The 15,000-nt window shown below is 48.5% G+C and overlaps 1 protein-coding gene across 17 annotated transcripts in view; it reads left to right on the top strand.

Annotated features, from left to right (window-relative positions):
- afdna (afadin, adherens junction formation factor a) overlaps positions 1-15,000 on the top strand; it is a 125,181-nt gene that overhangs the window by 57,209 nt on the left and 52,972 nt on the right. For 13 of the 17 annotated variants that reach the window (XM_048249905.1, XM_048249902.1, XM_048249904.1 and 10 more), the window contains 9 exons: positions 1-15; positions 1,707-1,800; positions 2,611-2,736; positions 4,214-4,258; positions 5,480-5,574; positions 5,811-6,064; positions 11,428-11,494; positions 12,807-12,913; positions 13,776-13,837. The exon at positions 1-15 is cut by the window's left edge and continues 143 nt beyond it. In XM_048249905.1, coding sequence (XP_048105862.1) covers positions 1-15; positions 1,707-1,800; positions 2,611-2,736; positions 4,214-4,258; positions 5,480-5,574; positions 5,811-6,064; positions 11,428-11,494; positions 12,807-12,913; positions 13,776-13,837 — 865 coding nt within the window. The remainder of the gene's footprint in view (positions 16-1,706; positions 1,801-2,610; positions 2,737-4,213; positions 4,259-5,479; positions 5,575-5,810; positions 6,065-11,427; positions 11,495-12,806; positions 12,914-13,775; positions 13,838-15,000) is intronic. The other 4 variants (XM_048249907.1, XM_048249918.1, XM_048249913.1 and 1 more) reach the window with 1 other exon arrangement.

The following is a 15,000-nucleotide window of genomic DNA, read 5'->3' as shown; positions in this document are numbered from 1 at the left end:
TACTGCATCGCTCGGGTAAGGCACACACACACACACACACACACACACACACACACACACACACACCTCTCTCTATCTACATCTCTATCTACCTCTATCTCTCTTTCTATCTCTTTCTCTCTCTTTCTATCTTTCTTTCTTTCTTTCTTTCTTTCTCTCTTTCTTTTTCTCTTTCTCTCTCTCTCTCTCTCTCCCTCCCTCCCTCCCTCCCTCCCTCCCTCCCCTCTCTCTCTCTCTCTCTCTCTCTCTCTCTCTCTCTCTCTCTCTCTCTCTCTCTCTCTCTCTCTCTCTCTCTCTCTCTCTCGTGCAGTGGTATTCTGGGGTAGGTGTTTTAAAGGTGCAGTGGTATTCTGGGGTAGGTGTTTTAAAGGGAAGTTTTATGGTAGGAAAAGTAACAGAGAGCCTGGTTGCCACTCCCACAGTCCTTGTGAGTCCCAGACAGCGTTTCCTGTCTCTGCTCCCAACCTATTCAGCTGCCTAATCAGTCTGATCATCGCTGGGAGGCTTTGCGTGTGTCCTCAGAGTTTCAAACACTACGTGTGCTGTGTTTTGAGAGAGAGGTAGCATAACCATGCTTTTAAACTGATTGGAAGTGTGTGCGTGTGTGTGTGTGTGTGCGTGCATGTGGGTATGTGATGCACTTCCTGCAGCAGAGGTTGTGTGTCCTCCAGATTATACTGCTCAGATGAGCTGACGTGGCGTCTGTCTGCAGTTGGATTATCGGAGGGAGAGTGTGGTATTCAACAGGGCTGTGTGTGTGTGTGTTCCTGCTGTTAACGGAATTGCATTGAGCTCAAGAGCCAGAGCAGGCAGTGGAGGTGTGGAAGGATGGGGGGAAAGTGTGGGAGGAGTGGAGGAAGAGAGAGAGTGATGAGAATACGGAGAAAGAGAATAATGGAAGTAGAAAGAGAGACAGAGACAGAGACAGAGACAGAGACAGAGACAGGCCTCTAATTGCATGATGAGAGAGACACACACACGCTCGCCACCTCACTCGGCCGATTCCATGACCTCTACCAGTCTTGGTCGGAAAGCTCCAGTCACAGTCAATCACATTAAAAGTCCCTCACAGGCTCGTCCAGGCGTTCCCTGACCCCCTCTTTCTCTGTGTCTCACCTCTGGCCACTCTCCCCTTGTTTAATTATACATCGGAGTCGTTAATAACTCCGGCAAATTAAAAGGCGAGCGAGAGGAACACGGAAAAGACATTTGCAGAGACAGCGGATGAAATATGAATGAGTTCACTGGTCAGTTTGCCTTTATGTATCTGTGTGTGTGTGTGTGTTTGAGTGTAGCCGTCAGATCTGCATTTAGTCTTAAGAGTAGCAGAAATGCTTTTTAGCTTAAGGTGTGTGTGTGCGTGCGTGTGCGCGCCTGCCTGTGTGCTTGCATCTGCTTTATTAATGCAGAGACCTCTAACTGAAGCAGACAGGGGCAAAATGACCTTTCCAGTGTTCATGGTGCTCTGACCTTACCCCAGAGCCACGTCCACACAAAACAATCTTAGGCTCTCCTCTCCTCTCCTCTCCTCTCCTCCCTCTCTGTCTCCATGGCTCTGAATGGACCGCTGTCACACAATAACAATTCATCATGCATCAAGCCTGGGACTTTTTACTGTTAATGCACTGGTCCTTGTGATTAGCATTGATTGTGTGTGTGTGTGTGTGTGTGTGTGTGTGTGTGTGGGTGGGTGGATGGCTTGGCAGGTGGTCCACTCAGAAGATAAACCTGTGAAGGAGACAATCCTGGACGACACAGAGTGCCCACTGCAGATCTTCCGGGACTGGACCAGTGATAAAGGTACGCAGTCTGTCAGTGAGCCCCAGAATAGAACTCTAATCTGCAGGGGTCAGGAGGACTAGCACTCTCAGTGGGGCACCGAACATGGACAAAACAACTCGTCCTTCACTTTGCACACTGCTCAGTGAAAATGTTGACAGCCAATTAACAGTTGGTATATTTAACTATGTGGGAATAGTTCAATATTGATTTCCCATATCTTCTATTTTAGCATACCATGATCTGGCCATTAAAGCCTGAGGTGCTGATACGGCTTTACATTAAACAAACAAATAAACAATATGTGTGAGCTGAGAGAGAGAGAGGGAAATGGAGCGGGGCTGACACTGCTTGTCTCCAGCGCATGCCCCTTGACGACTAGACCAGAGTGGCGTGGCTGCTTGCATGCCAGTGTTCAAGAGGCTGTACCAGCCTGGGCCCCGGCTCTGCTCGTGCTCACATGTGGAGCTATTGTGTTCCAGTACACACATGGTTCCCTATGGGTTCATTAGCAGCCCTGCCGCTAGTGCTGTGGATTTACCCAGGCCTGCTACATCACTATTCTTCCTCAGTGCGGACGCACTCTTTGATTTGAAGTACATAAACAAACAGGAAGTGGTGTTGACCTCTATAGTGGTGTTGATTGAAGAGACAGACACATTTAGTACCAAGGAATGTGGCATCTCTAACATTCTGGTGGGCCTCAGCTAGAATGAAATGTGTAGGATAGAGCCCTCTGGTGGTTTTTTGTGGCAGTGCAGTCACGTTCTGTTCTAGTCATCTGGTTCTCTCTCTCACACATTCTTTCTGTCCTTGCGTTCTCCTGTGCAGAGGCCTTAGTGTTCCAGCTCAAGAAGAGACCCCCAGACTATGTTCCAAAGAAGGGCCACAAGCCAGCCGACAGGCGTGGCTCGGTTCCCCCAGAGAAACTGCCCTACCTGGTTGAGCTCAGTCCAGGTAACACACGCACACACACACACACACACACACTTGCATACTCATACAGGGTTGTTAATAGAATACTAATTTTGAACATTCTAACAAAAGATTCTGTCTGTTTCGTAACAATGAAAAGCTCTGTTCCACAATAATGTAAGGTTCCATAGAACGTTATAAACTCCAACTGTAATCAGAGTATTTGTCATGACAAATTTAATCAGATTGTAATCAAATACTCCAGGATATCTTTTCCGATTTTATAAAATTGGATTTCAGTCTCTGAGAGAACTCTGTTTACATGTCATTTTTAATAGGAATAAATCATTTAAGGAGTGAAATCTGATGGTTTGTTTGCATGTAAATGCACTGACTGTAATAATGATCATGTTCAAATGTGAGACGGCCACAGAAAGCTGTAGCTTGAGCTGTAGCCCCCCCCCCCCCCATGACCTGAGGATGGGATGACCCTACTCTGCAGTGTAGTAAGCCCTATGTGTCTTCTTACACACACACACACACACACACACGCGCATACCTACACATGCTCAGACACACTTATTTAGTCATACTCCCCACTGACTGGCACGCATACTGGATGGTCCCACACACATCTTACTTTCTTTTGCGCACTCTCTCTCTCTCTCTTTCTTTCTATCTCTATCTATCTCTATCTCTCTCTTTCTATCTTTTTTTCTCTTTCTTAGTCTCCATCTCTCTCCCTCTCTCTCTCTCTCTCTTTCTTTCTCTCTCTCTCTCTCTCTCTCTCTCTCTGTATCATATGTCTAGTTTTGTACGGCCGTATACAGTACAGCTCTGTAGTTCCACCCTCAGCAGTTCCAGAGTGTGGAGTGTCCAGCCCCTAACTGCTGTCTGCCCCCCAGTGCCCATCCTGCTAAATAAAACTGACCACTGGAGCGCTGTACTAACCTCACCCTGCTACTGATCTCTGCTGCCTCTATGCCTTAACCAGACGCACAAACCTCTACCTTCAATTACTGGCCTGTGTGCGTGTGAGGAGGAAGGGAGTGTGTATGGATGGGATGGGGATGCTGCTGCGAGTGTGTGTGCCTGAGCCTGAAGATTTGCCTGTGTGCGTGTGAGGAGGAAGGGAGTGTGTATGGATGGGATGGGGATGCTGCTGCGAGTGTGTGTGCCTGAGCCTGAAGATTTGCCTGTGTGCGTGTGAGGAGGAAGGGAGTGTGAATGGATGGGATGGGGATGCTGCTGCGAGTGTGTGTGCCTGAGCCTGAAGATTTGCCTGACGGTTGCAGACGCCTTGTTTTTGTTTTTGCTTTTGTTTTGTTTTCTTTGTGTTTTGTCTGTTTGTTTTTTTCTCTCCTGCTGCGTTCTTACCCTCTGCTCTTCTTTCTCCTGCTCTCTGGCATGTTGCGTGCGTGTGTGGGCGTTGGCTGACTGTGTGTGTGTGTGTGTGTGTGTGTCCTCCTCCTCCTCCTCCTCCTCCTGCTGCTGCTCTGCATGCGTCCTCCTCACCTAGGCCGCGGGAACCACTATGGCTACTACGCCTATCGCCACCACGAAGGTAACGCCCCCCCCCCCCCCCCCTCCACCAATCTCAGCCCCCTCTCTCTGCCTGGAGGGAGGGGTCCAAGAGATCCCAGCCAATAAGATCACACAGAACCTTTAAAGGGTCAGGCAGCACTTATGACGTGATGTGATTGGTGGAAAGGGGTTGGGAGCAGGGTCCAAAAATGTCATACTAACACAATACCATGGCAATCTGAAAAGTTTCTCCAAAAAGATATTTCTTGTAAAAGTAAGTAAAGGATAGAACAGTCTCTGTTCTCAAAGATCGGGTCTCGGTGAATATCCCACCACCAACACCCTCCACCCCACTTAACTAGGTGCTGCTTGACACTTTCGCTAAGATTTGTTTTGCTGCCTCTCTCCAAAATCATTTCCTCTAATCAAACCCTAATTATATTAATCTCTTAATCCTTCATCAAGCATTTGACTGTTGCTAGTGTTCAGCATTCAGACACTCCTCTGAGGGTGTGCTAGGAGTGCAAACAGATTTATGGCTTTATTGGATAGGGATGGAACTTTAGTGTTTCCATAGTAATGACCAGAGGCTGTGTGAGTGACCGTGTGTGTTGGTGTACCTTCTGTTGGTCTCATCTGGTGTGTGTGTGTGTGTGTGTTGGTGTCCTTATATATATTTTATGTACCGTCTACATTACAGTGTGTATATGTGGCTGTACTTGTGACTGAGTAGGTTTTTGTATGCATTTCGTGTGTTTGGTATAGTAATGTGAGCTATAGTACTGTGCTGGGTTCTCATGTGTTTTTATCTACGAAGTATCCTTTGTGATGTGTTACATCTTTGTAGTGTAATGTTTTATGTTGCTTCTTATATGTGCCGTGTTTGTTATATCTCTCTCTGTGTCTGTGTGTGTGTGTGTGTCTGTATGTCTCTGTCTCTGTGTGTGTGTGTGTGTGTGTGTGTCTGTCTGTATGTCTCTGTCTCTGTGTGTGTGTGTGTGTGTGTGTGTGTCTGTATGTCTCTGTCTCTGTGTGTGTGTGTCCTGTGTGTCCTGTGTGTGTGTGTCCTGTGTGTGTGTGTCCTGTGTGTGTGTGTCCTGTGTGTGTGTGTGTCCTGTGTGTGTGTGTGTCCTGTGTGTGTGTGTGTGTCCTGTGTGTGTGTGTCCTGTGTCCTGTGTGTGTGTGTGTGTGTGTGTGTGTGTGTGTCCTGTGTGTGTGTGTCCTGTGTGTTGACCCTTGATAACTGGTGTGCTCTCCGCAGACGGCTCCGACTCGCGGGATAAGCCCAAGTTGTACCGCCTCCAGCAGAGCGTCACTGAGGTGGGCTCTGACTGCACTGACGACGGCTCCATACAGGTGAGACACACCTGGACGCTCGAGCCCTCTTGTTCTAAACTGTCTCTGTGTTGTAACAGTACATAGCCAATCTGTTGGCTTGTGTCTCAACCTACGCGGTGTTGGCTCTGAGGGAATTTGGAAAGTCTTTGGAAAGTTTTTGAAGTTGATTTTACGAAGGTGTGGAAACCCCATCTTGTTCATTGGTCATCTGTCTCACGCGGCGTGTCCCTCTCTCTCTCCCTGCCTGTGTCCAGCTCTTTGGTCCAGGCGTGCTTCCCCATCACTGCAACCTGCTGCACGCCGACGGCTTGGTGACGGTCACCCCGGCGAGCGCGGAGGCGGAGACGCTGGTGGACGGCCAGCGGGTCATCGACACCACCCTCCTGCGCAGCGGCGCCACGCTGCAGTTTGGCCACGCCCACGTCTTCAAGTTCGTGGACCCCGCCCAGGAGCACCTCGTCGGGAAGCGCGAGCCGGGACCCATGATGAAGGGACGGCACAAGTCCGGGTAAGTGCTGACCACACACACACACACACATAGACACACACACACACACCACACACACACACACACACAGTCAGAACAGATTGGTGTGCATGTTCTCTGATACAGTATTGAATTCAGTTAGGTAGACTTGTCCAGGTATATTCAAATGTGTGTTAAGACACAATCCACATCCACACCTGGCATATAGGATCTGATCTTGACGATTTCACACCTTTAAGCAGTTGCGTATACCTGGCATTAAAATGCGATCTCACAAGCACCTCTTGTAGTTGTTTATTATATTATCTGGATCTTCTAGTTCTCTGGATAGCCTATATTCTCCTGACACTGGGGATGGTCACTGATGTGTACACACTAGCTTTAGTGAGGATTACATTTGTGTGTGTGTGTCCACATTGTGAGTGTTGGTTGTTGCAAGTGAAGAGAAATCCTATTGATGCTCAGCTGTTTGTTTTGACCCTCTGATAAACTCTACTCATGAGGAATCTGTGCTTCATGTTAGTGCTGTTTGTCTATTCATTGCATTGCTTAACCCGAGGTTGACCCTAAAGGACTATGATCTGACCAGTGCTGAGGCGGCTCCATTCTTAGCTTGGTCAGATAGTATGTACATGTGATGGATGATGGGATTCAGAGACCATTCAATGCACTCAGGAAAAATCCATATCCAGGAAGATTTCCTTAATTATGTTTCAAAACTGGCACTGCAACAAGCCACTGACTACTGAATGGGTCCCTAATCAAGCCACTGACTACTGAATGGGTCCCTAATCAAGCCACTGACTACTGAATGGGTCCCTAATCAAGCCACTGACTACTGAATGGGTCCCTAATCAAGCCACTGACTACTGAATGGGTCCCTAATCAAGCCACTGACTACTGAATGGGTCCCTAATCGCCACTGACTACTGAATGGGTCCCTAATCAAGCCACTGACTACTGAATGGGTCCCTAATCGCCACTGACTACTGAATGGGTCCCTAATCAAGCCACTGACTACTGAATGGGTCCCTAATCGCCACTGACTACTGAATGGGTCCCTAATCAAGCCACTGACTACTGAATGGGTCCCTAATCAAGCCACTGACTACTGAATGGGTCCCTAATCAAGCCACTGACTACTGAATGGGTCCCTAATCAAGCCACTGACTACTGAATGGGTCCCTAATCAAGCCACTGACTACTGAATGGGTCCCTAATCAAGCCACTGACTACTGAATGGGTCCCTAATCAAGCCACTGACTACTGAATGGGTCCCTAATCAAGCCTATCACAGCTACCCTCATATGGACATGAATGATGAGACGACGCCTATTGGGCAGCCGTGGCCTACTGGTTAGCACTCTGGACTTGTAACCGGAGGGTTGCCGGTTCGAACCCCGACCAGTAGGCACGGCTGAAGTGCCCTTGAGCAAGGCACCTAACCCCTCACTGCCCCTGAGCTGTTGTTGCAGGCAGCTCACTGCACCGATTAGTATGTGGTTCACCTCACTGTGTGTTCACTGTGTGCTGAGTGTGTTTCACTAATTCACGGATTGAGATAAATGCAGAGATCATTTAGTATATATACTTATACTTATTAAGGAGAACTCCGGTCGAACACTGGATTTATACTGTTTCTTCACTATTACAGAGTTGAACACGCATAGGGGTGTTTGGTAGGGGCACAGCACTTGTAAAGACATTTTGAGTCTGTTAAAAGGCACAAACTGTCTAAAAGTATAGCGTGGCCAGAGCCTGTCTACGGAGAGCCTGGCCACTCCGTATTAAGTCCCATTGTACCAAATTTTGGTTGCAGTTCCACAAGAGTTCCACTGAGGGCGATCGCCATGAGTGCAAAATGAATGGGAGTCAATGGAGCTAGACGCTTAAATTTGTCTCTTTCACCTGATTGTCGTTGACAAATCTCAGATTTGATTGTAGTTTGTGTAACTTCAACATGGGTTATAGGTCAAAAGTTGAATGAACGAGTACTTATGTCCTTTTGATTTCTTACAGGTTGGGTCGTTGTTGCACATAACACGCTAGCATTGTGCTAATGAATGACGTCATTGACACATTTGAAAGGCTTTTTAGAACAATTAAGTGACTTTAAAAAATATAATACTCAACCAAGTGTGTTTTCTTTGCCTCCCCTCTCGAATGCAATACTCAAAGTATTTGAAAAAAAATTATATCCCGAGAAAAGTGGATTTTGAGGGCTAGTCAAGTGCAGGTACGGTTTTAAACCCTTAAAGGTGTAGGTTTTTGAACATTCTAACATAAGATTCCGTTCCACAACAATTGAAGGTTCTAAAATTCTATGCTGAATTCAATGAACCCAGATATTCTTTAGAACGTTCATTTCCCAACATACTCCTTTAAGGGTTAACAACAGTCATTAGAAATGGTGTCCAGACATTCAAAGTAGTAGTAGTAATTCCCAATGGAAAGAGCAGTGCAGGGTCAAGTGCAGGTACGGTTTTAAACCCTTAAAGCCTGCAGCCACCGACACCAACACCTCCAGCATGTCCGCAGGTTGTCTCTAGACATGTAGCCTAGCCTAGTCCCCTCCCACTGGGACCCAAGCTTGCCTGCTCCAGGGGTTAATGAGTGGTGACCGTAGAGGCTGTGAACCAGGTGCTTCCTGTTTTCAGACGCCACGACACTGTGGGACTGTGGGATGGAAAGCTCTCTTGTCATGGTCTGACAGCAGCACTGAGAGCTCATGGAAGACTACCCCATCTCAGGGATTTCATTTTGTGTCCTGGAATTCACTTGCTTACTAAGTTTACGAGATTAAGTTTCTGAGTAAATGCAATAACAATTGTCCTCATTTAGTGGATAATAGCTTCAGTCATGTTACCATAGGTGTGTGTGTGTTTATATTCTTGCATTAAAGCATGTAATTCACTGGCCCATCTGTCGCGTGGCTCCTGACTCTGATTGTTTGGGTTTCCGCGGTGATCACACTAATTCCCCAACCCCCCCGTCGGCACGGGCAACGGACCCGGTGCGGGGCGGAGTGTCTGCGTGGACCCCAGGGGTACCGAGCCAGGGCTCCCCTCAGAACTGCCCGTCCCCTGCTGGGGGAGAATCAAATGACCCAGAACTGTGCTGTTTCCCCTCCGAGTGAGTTAATGAATGACTGAGTTCTGCTGAGACCGGGGGGAGGGGGGGGGTGGAAAAGCGACTGAATAGGGATGAGGAGAAGAGGGGGAGAAAGAAGGCAGGAAGAAGAGAGAAGGAGGGAAAGCGAGAGGGGGAGCTTATGGCAGGCTTCAGTCTGAGGCTACAGGGCTCTTTAATCTGATGAGCGTGTGTGACAGGGCTTGGCTTTGCTTGTGTGGGGTGTGGCGTGTGTGTGTGTGTGTGTGTGCAGTGAACTGGCAGAAATTCTGCTGGAAGGCAGACTGAGGTCTCTCTCTCTCTCTCTCGGTCTCTCTGTCCCTTGGTCTCGCTCTCCCCCCACACACACACACACACACACACACACATTGGTGGGCTGCTCCACATCCGCGGTGGCTCCAGCAGCAGATGAGCAGCAGTGCTGAGTGAGTGTGAAGGCGTGCGGCAGACGGGTCCGGAGCTCCACAGCCTGTCTCCACACACACACACACACACAGACAGGGGATCTCTCGCTGTAGGATGCACCTGTGGAGGACCGCCGAATCAGCCAGGTAACGCTCGAGTGGCACGGGAGTGGGGGAAGAGATGGACAGGTCCGGGCAGTCCTAGGAGGGCAGTTTCTGTTTGACCGACTGTGGAACGCAGAAAGCTTTTTTTTTGGTCGTCTTTGTCGTAGAGCTGTTTGGTTGTTTTGTTGTTGGAGTGTACACAGGCTAAGCTGTAGACACACTCTGAGTCACTCTCCTCTGCTTCAAAACCCTGCCGCGTACACACATGTGTGTTCATTTTGATGTCTGAATGCCAGTGGGATCTGTGTAGAGTTTCAGCATGTTGAGTTGTAAGCATGTGTGTGTCACCAACCGACCGACTGACTGTGGAATGTTAAGCCGCGTTGGCGCAATCCCGCTCCCAAAACTCTTGATTTTTGTTTGTGCGCTGATTGCTTTTGAGGTTAAAACTCCCGGAATCTCACCGGTCACCCATTTACCAGACAGTGGGCGAGTAGAGACGTAATCCTGTCCCCTGTACTGTCCCCTGCACCTACAGCGGACCCAGAGAAGATTACAGATGTTGGAAAGCGAGAGGGGGGGGGGGATTTGTGGTTTGATGGTCATAGGGAGAGGCTGTTCCATACCCTCTTGGCACAGTGAGAGATTTGCGACGTGTGGAGCTAGACTAGTGATTACTCCAAAAGTCTCTGCGCTTTTCTGCTTCCTGGCGTTTAGCCTGGCGGTACGTGGAGCTCCGACTCCAAGGTGGGGTCTCGGCAAACGTCAGGAGACTCTTGAGTTGGCGTCGCGCTGATTTGGCTGCTCACAGAGAGGGCTTTCTGAGAGCTGTGCGTACCATACTGTATGTTTGATTACATTAGAGTGCAGCTCGGAACCCTGTTGATGGTGGTGAGTATAGGGGTTTTTGTTGTGGGAAGAGATGTGTGGGCTGTGTGTGTGTGCTGGGACTGGGACTTAAGTGGAATATGTGTGTGTGTGACAGAGAGAGATCTTTTATGATGCCAAAAAATGGTCCTTAAACCCAGCCAGTCCCTTGCCTTGCTCTCTTTTGGGCTTGTGTGTGTGTGTGTGTGACTGTGTGTGTGTGTGGCCTGTGTGTGTGTGTGACTGTGTGTTTGAATGTGTGTGTGTGAGTGGCCTGTGTGTTTGAATGTGTGTGTGTGAGAGAGTGGCCTGTGAGTGTGTGTGTGTGTGTGTGTGAATGTGTGTGTATGTGGCCTGTGTGTGAGATGTAATTAAAGTGCTGCTCCTGGGCTGGGGTGTATTTTTAGAGGCTCTGCTCTTGGCTCCTTCAGTGGGGCTGATAAGGGCTGTGGCACCGCACAGCACTGCAGCATTCACACTACACACTCATCTCTGCATGGCCTACACTGTCTCCTGTGTGTGTGTGTGTGTGTGTGTGTGAGAATGAGTGAAATGGAGCTGAGTGAATGTGTTTGTTCTTATGAATGTGTACATGTGTGTGTGAGGGGGTGGTATTAGGGCTTAAATTCCATCTGTGTTTTATTTACACGTGTGTGTGTGTGTGTGTTTGTATAGTAGTAAAGCAGTGTGGGAGGTTGTTTTGTGAGTATGTTATTTTGGGCTGGCTGCAGCTGTGTGTGTGATGTGCGTCAGGATTTGTGTTTATGGGTGTGTGTATATATGTATATATGGGTGTGCGCATCAATGCTTTTACTAGTGGCGTTTCTGGGGACAATTGTAACGTTGTCTTCTGGTCTCTGTTGGTTCCCCCTGCTGTAGCAGCGTCCCGGAGACGACCTTTGACCCACACGGTGACATCCACGCCTCCGGACTCCCCACCAGCAAGGTAACCGTCTCCCCTGTCTCTCGTAACCGTCTCCCCTGTCTCTCTTGTTGTCTCCCCTGTCTCTCGTAACCGTCTCTCTTGTTGTCTCTCCTGTCTCTGTTGTCTCCCCTGTCTCTCTTGTTGTCTTCCTGCCGAACCCTCTCCCCCTTTAGCCTCTGGCTGTGTTCCAATTCGCCTACTTCTGTCCTTGCAAACAAACTTGTGCACTCCTATTCAGTATTGTAAGTACAGAAGTATGCAATTTGGAACATAGTCTCTTCCTCTCGTTCTCTTACAGGGAGGCTACCCCGAGTGATAACTGAAGTGCTCCGTAATTTTTTTTCGAACGTACACACTGCCATCACGTTTGGTGTCGCCAGTGGAAACTAATTGTTGTGGCAGACGCAGCGCAAACAGAGCACTTCAGTTACGTACCCGGCGTAGCCTCTCCTGTTAGCGTATGATCTGTGAAATCAGAGATAATAAGCAGGAAGCCCTGCTGTTAAAGAAATAAGAAAACAAAAACGTGGAGATAAAGCTGACTCATAGTTCTTTTAAAAAGTTTCATTTTAACACTGGACAAAAAGGAACAAATGGTAGAAAACATTTCGGTGTTCATCCAAACACCATCATCAACAGGAAGATGGTGTTCCCAGCAGTTTAAGGTGCCCCTTTCCCTGATTGCTTTCGGATGCTCCACCGGATGCCTAAATGAACCTTCATAAACACAAGCTGACTGATAGTTCACTAGAGCTGAAGCAACCAAACTCTTCCTTGACCCCTTGACCACTCTTACTGTGTCCACTCTCTGTGTTTAAACAGTAAAGTGATTAGATAGTCTGTGGAGGAGCCAGTGAGCTCGTGTCCATGATACCATGCGGTCAGCATGGGTTCTCACAACAGTGGCACACACTTACTTCAGAGGGACGGCGTCTGGGCCTTTATCAGAGATGACCTGGTCACGTACTTTAACTCGATGCTTAATCAGAAGTTGCTTGTTATGGCTGTTGTTTACCCAGCTAATGAATTTAACATTTTGACAAGAAACAAATATGTAAAATATCCAGGCATCTTAGAATATCTCCACAGAATGTGCTCATTTCTGCAGTCATTTAACTTGTCTACAAGGTATGCTGTATGTTCTTCTGTAAAGAAAATAATTGTTAAACAGATTGAATACAACTTCAAGAATGTAAGCAATTTGTGTGCATTCAGTGTAGAATAATGAATTACCAACAGGTCTTACTTCATTCATTCATACATTATAAACATTTGATGGAAATGCTGTTTGTAATGTGTGTTGTTTTGTAACTATGTGTGCGTGTGTGTGCAGAGCTCAGGGAAGTTGGATATGGAGCGAGCAGGAAATGGCAGTGAGAGGGGCATGGTCAAGCCAATGATCCGTGGAGAGCAGCAGGACTTCAGCAAGCATGACGGCAGGTCAGATACATCACACACACACACACACACACACACACACACACACACACACACAGCACCTGTATACTGTATGCATTCACACTCTCTTTGCCTACACATCCACACACAACTGGTTGCTCCAGGTTTTTGTGAATGATGCGTACTCTGACCCGCACGTGTTCCTCTTTAGAGTACTGTAAACAATGACTAGTCTAGTGGAGACGGGAAAGATGTCGTAAAGGGAGCACTTTGGCAGTAGAGCACTTTCATCATCAAGCCACACTAGTGAGTGAGGTGACCGTAGCGATGACCTCCAATCAATCTCACCTGCATCATTGATTCAATGAGGCTCAGGGAATGGACCATGATCTGGTGGCCCTCCGCGGTGATGGTGCTGGGGTCAATATGCTTCCCTTGACTGAGTGACGTTGTCATTGCGCCACACTCAGGAAGGTCCTTGAGCCTCAGGTGTGTGTGTGTGTGACCTGTGAAATCTAACCTGCAGCTACATCTCCGCTCAGCACACACAGAAACTGGATCCTGAGCCGAGCCCAGCTTAGCCCCTCAGTCAGCCACAGCACCGCATCCACATCAATAATGCAGATGCACGCACACACACACACACACACACACCTTTTCCTTCTTTCGTAGGCACTTTCCTCTTACTCACATACTAATTTTTTGCTCCGTAACACACACACACACACACACACACACCAGAGCTGAGAAGTTGGCCATGTTGTATGGGCGTGCCGGTTGTGTGCCTCTGGAGCGTTGGGCTTCAGTGGACAGTGGCGTGGGCAGCGCCGGCCTGCTGTCCTGGTTCTCCCAGAGCGCTCACCTGGTTCTCCCAGCGCGCTCACCTGGTTCTCTCCTCCCGCAGGTCCCTGGACGGCCTGGGCCCCGAGCTTACGCTGCCGGCCAGCATCGAGTTCCGGGAGAACTGTGAGTATTCCGCCACGCGTCTTCACTCCACTCCACCTCTCCTCCCCCCTGTCTCTGAGTCTCTCCATATCTCTCTCCGTGCCTCCCTCCATCTCTCACTCTCTCCGCATCACTTGCTTTCTGTCCTTGTGTGTGTGTGTGTGTGTTTGTTATTCATTCCTCCCTCTCTCTCCCTCGTTCGTTTGGATGATCAGTACTGAAACTACTGGCTCGGCATCTGCCTTGGATAAGATGTGGCTGGACATATGCTGGACTTCCCTATCAGCAGCTTAGATAGCCACTCACTTCACTGATGTCTGTGTTTTCACTTGATCAAATTTATTTGGCAACAGATAACACATATTGTGAGAACAGTGTGTGTTTACTGAGAGATAAAGTGCAGACTACTGTACAGGCTCTGGGTGTGTAGGGGGCCAGTGTTGGCCAGTTGGGTAGTGTCCTTGTGATGCTGTGCAGGCAAGTGCGGTTTTTGTTTGGGCAGATAAAACCTAGCTGACCTTCCCCTCTATCAGAGACACCCGGGGGGGTGGGCAACAACAGACCTCGGGGCAGGTTTGTCCGTTTCCATGAGCAACAGACCTCGGGGCAGGTTTGTCCGTTTCCATGAGCACACAGGGAACTCTGACAAGCAGTGCACTTAACAAGAAGCAAAATGCAAGTCCGCAGTCACGCAAATCTGACCCAGAGTAACCCCCTCTATATATAGCCGCGTCCAGTGCCCACCAAGTAGCCAGTAACACCACATCAGTTGATCCTTTTTGTTTTCGCTGTTTTATTGACACCTGTCTGTGTGGTGTTGTTTTCCACTCTCTTGTGGCTAGACAGGATGTTAGCCTAATGAAATGGAATGCATCCCAGAGTGGGATGGAAATAAGCCGGTGTTCACCATCTAGACGGCTCAACTGCGCTGCCCAGTCTGCGTCCAGGGAGTTATTACCGCGCTCAGAGAACTGGGCTATTTTTAGAATGCGTTGAGGGCCTGACGAGAGATCAATACCTGGAAAGTATTGGCACAGTTCCTCACATTGTGGGGGCTGGCGGACGGGTCAGTATGTGTCCATATCAGTGGTCAATGCCCACTCTCCCCAAGATCTGTATTGGACACAGATCAGCCTTAGGTGGCAGGGAATCCGTGGGGGTCGCTGTACAGTGACCGGCGTTAA

This window comes from Alosa alosa, chromosome 8 (assembly GCF_017589495.1).
Source record: "Alosa alosa isolate M-15738 ecotype Scorff River chromosome 8, AALO_Geno_1.1, whole genome shotgun sequence".
NCBI lineage: Eukaryota > Metazoa > Chordata > Actinopteri > Clupeiformes > Clupeidae > Alosa > Alosa alosa.
Note: the sequence above shows the minus strand (reverse complement) of the source record. Positions and strands in the feature narration are given on the sequence as shown.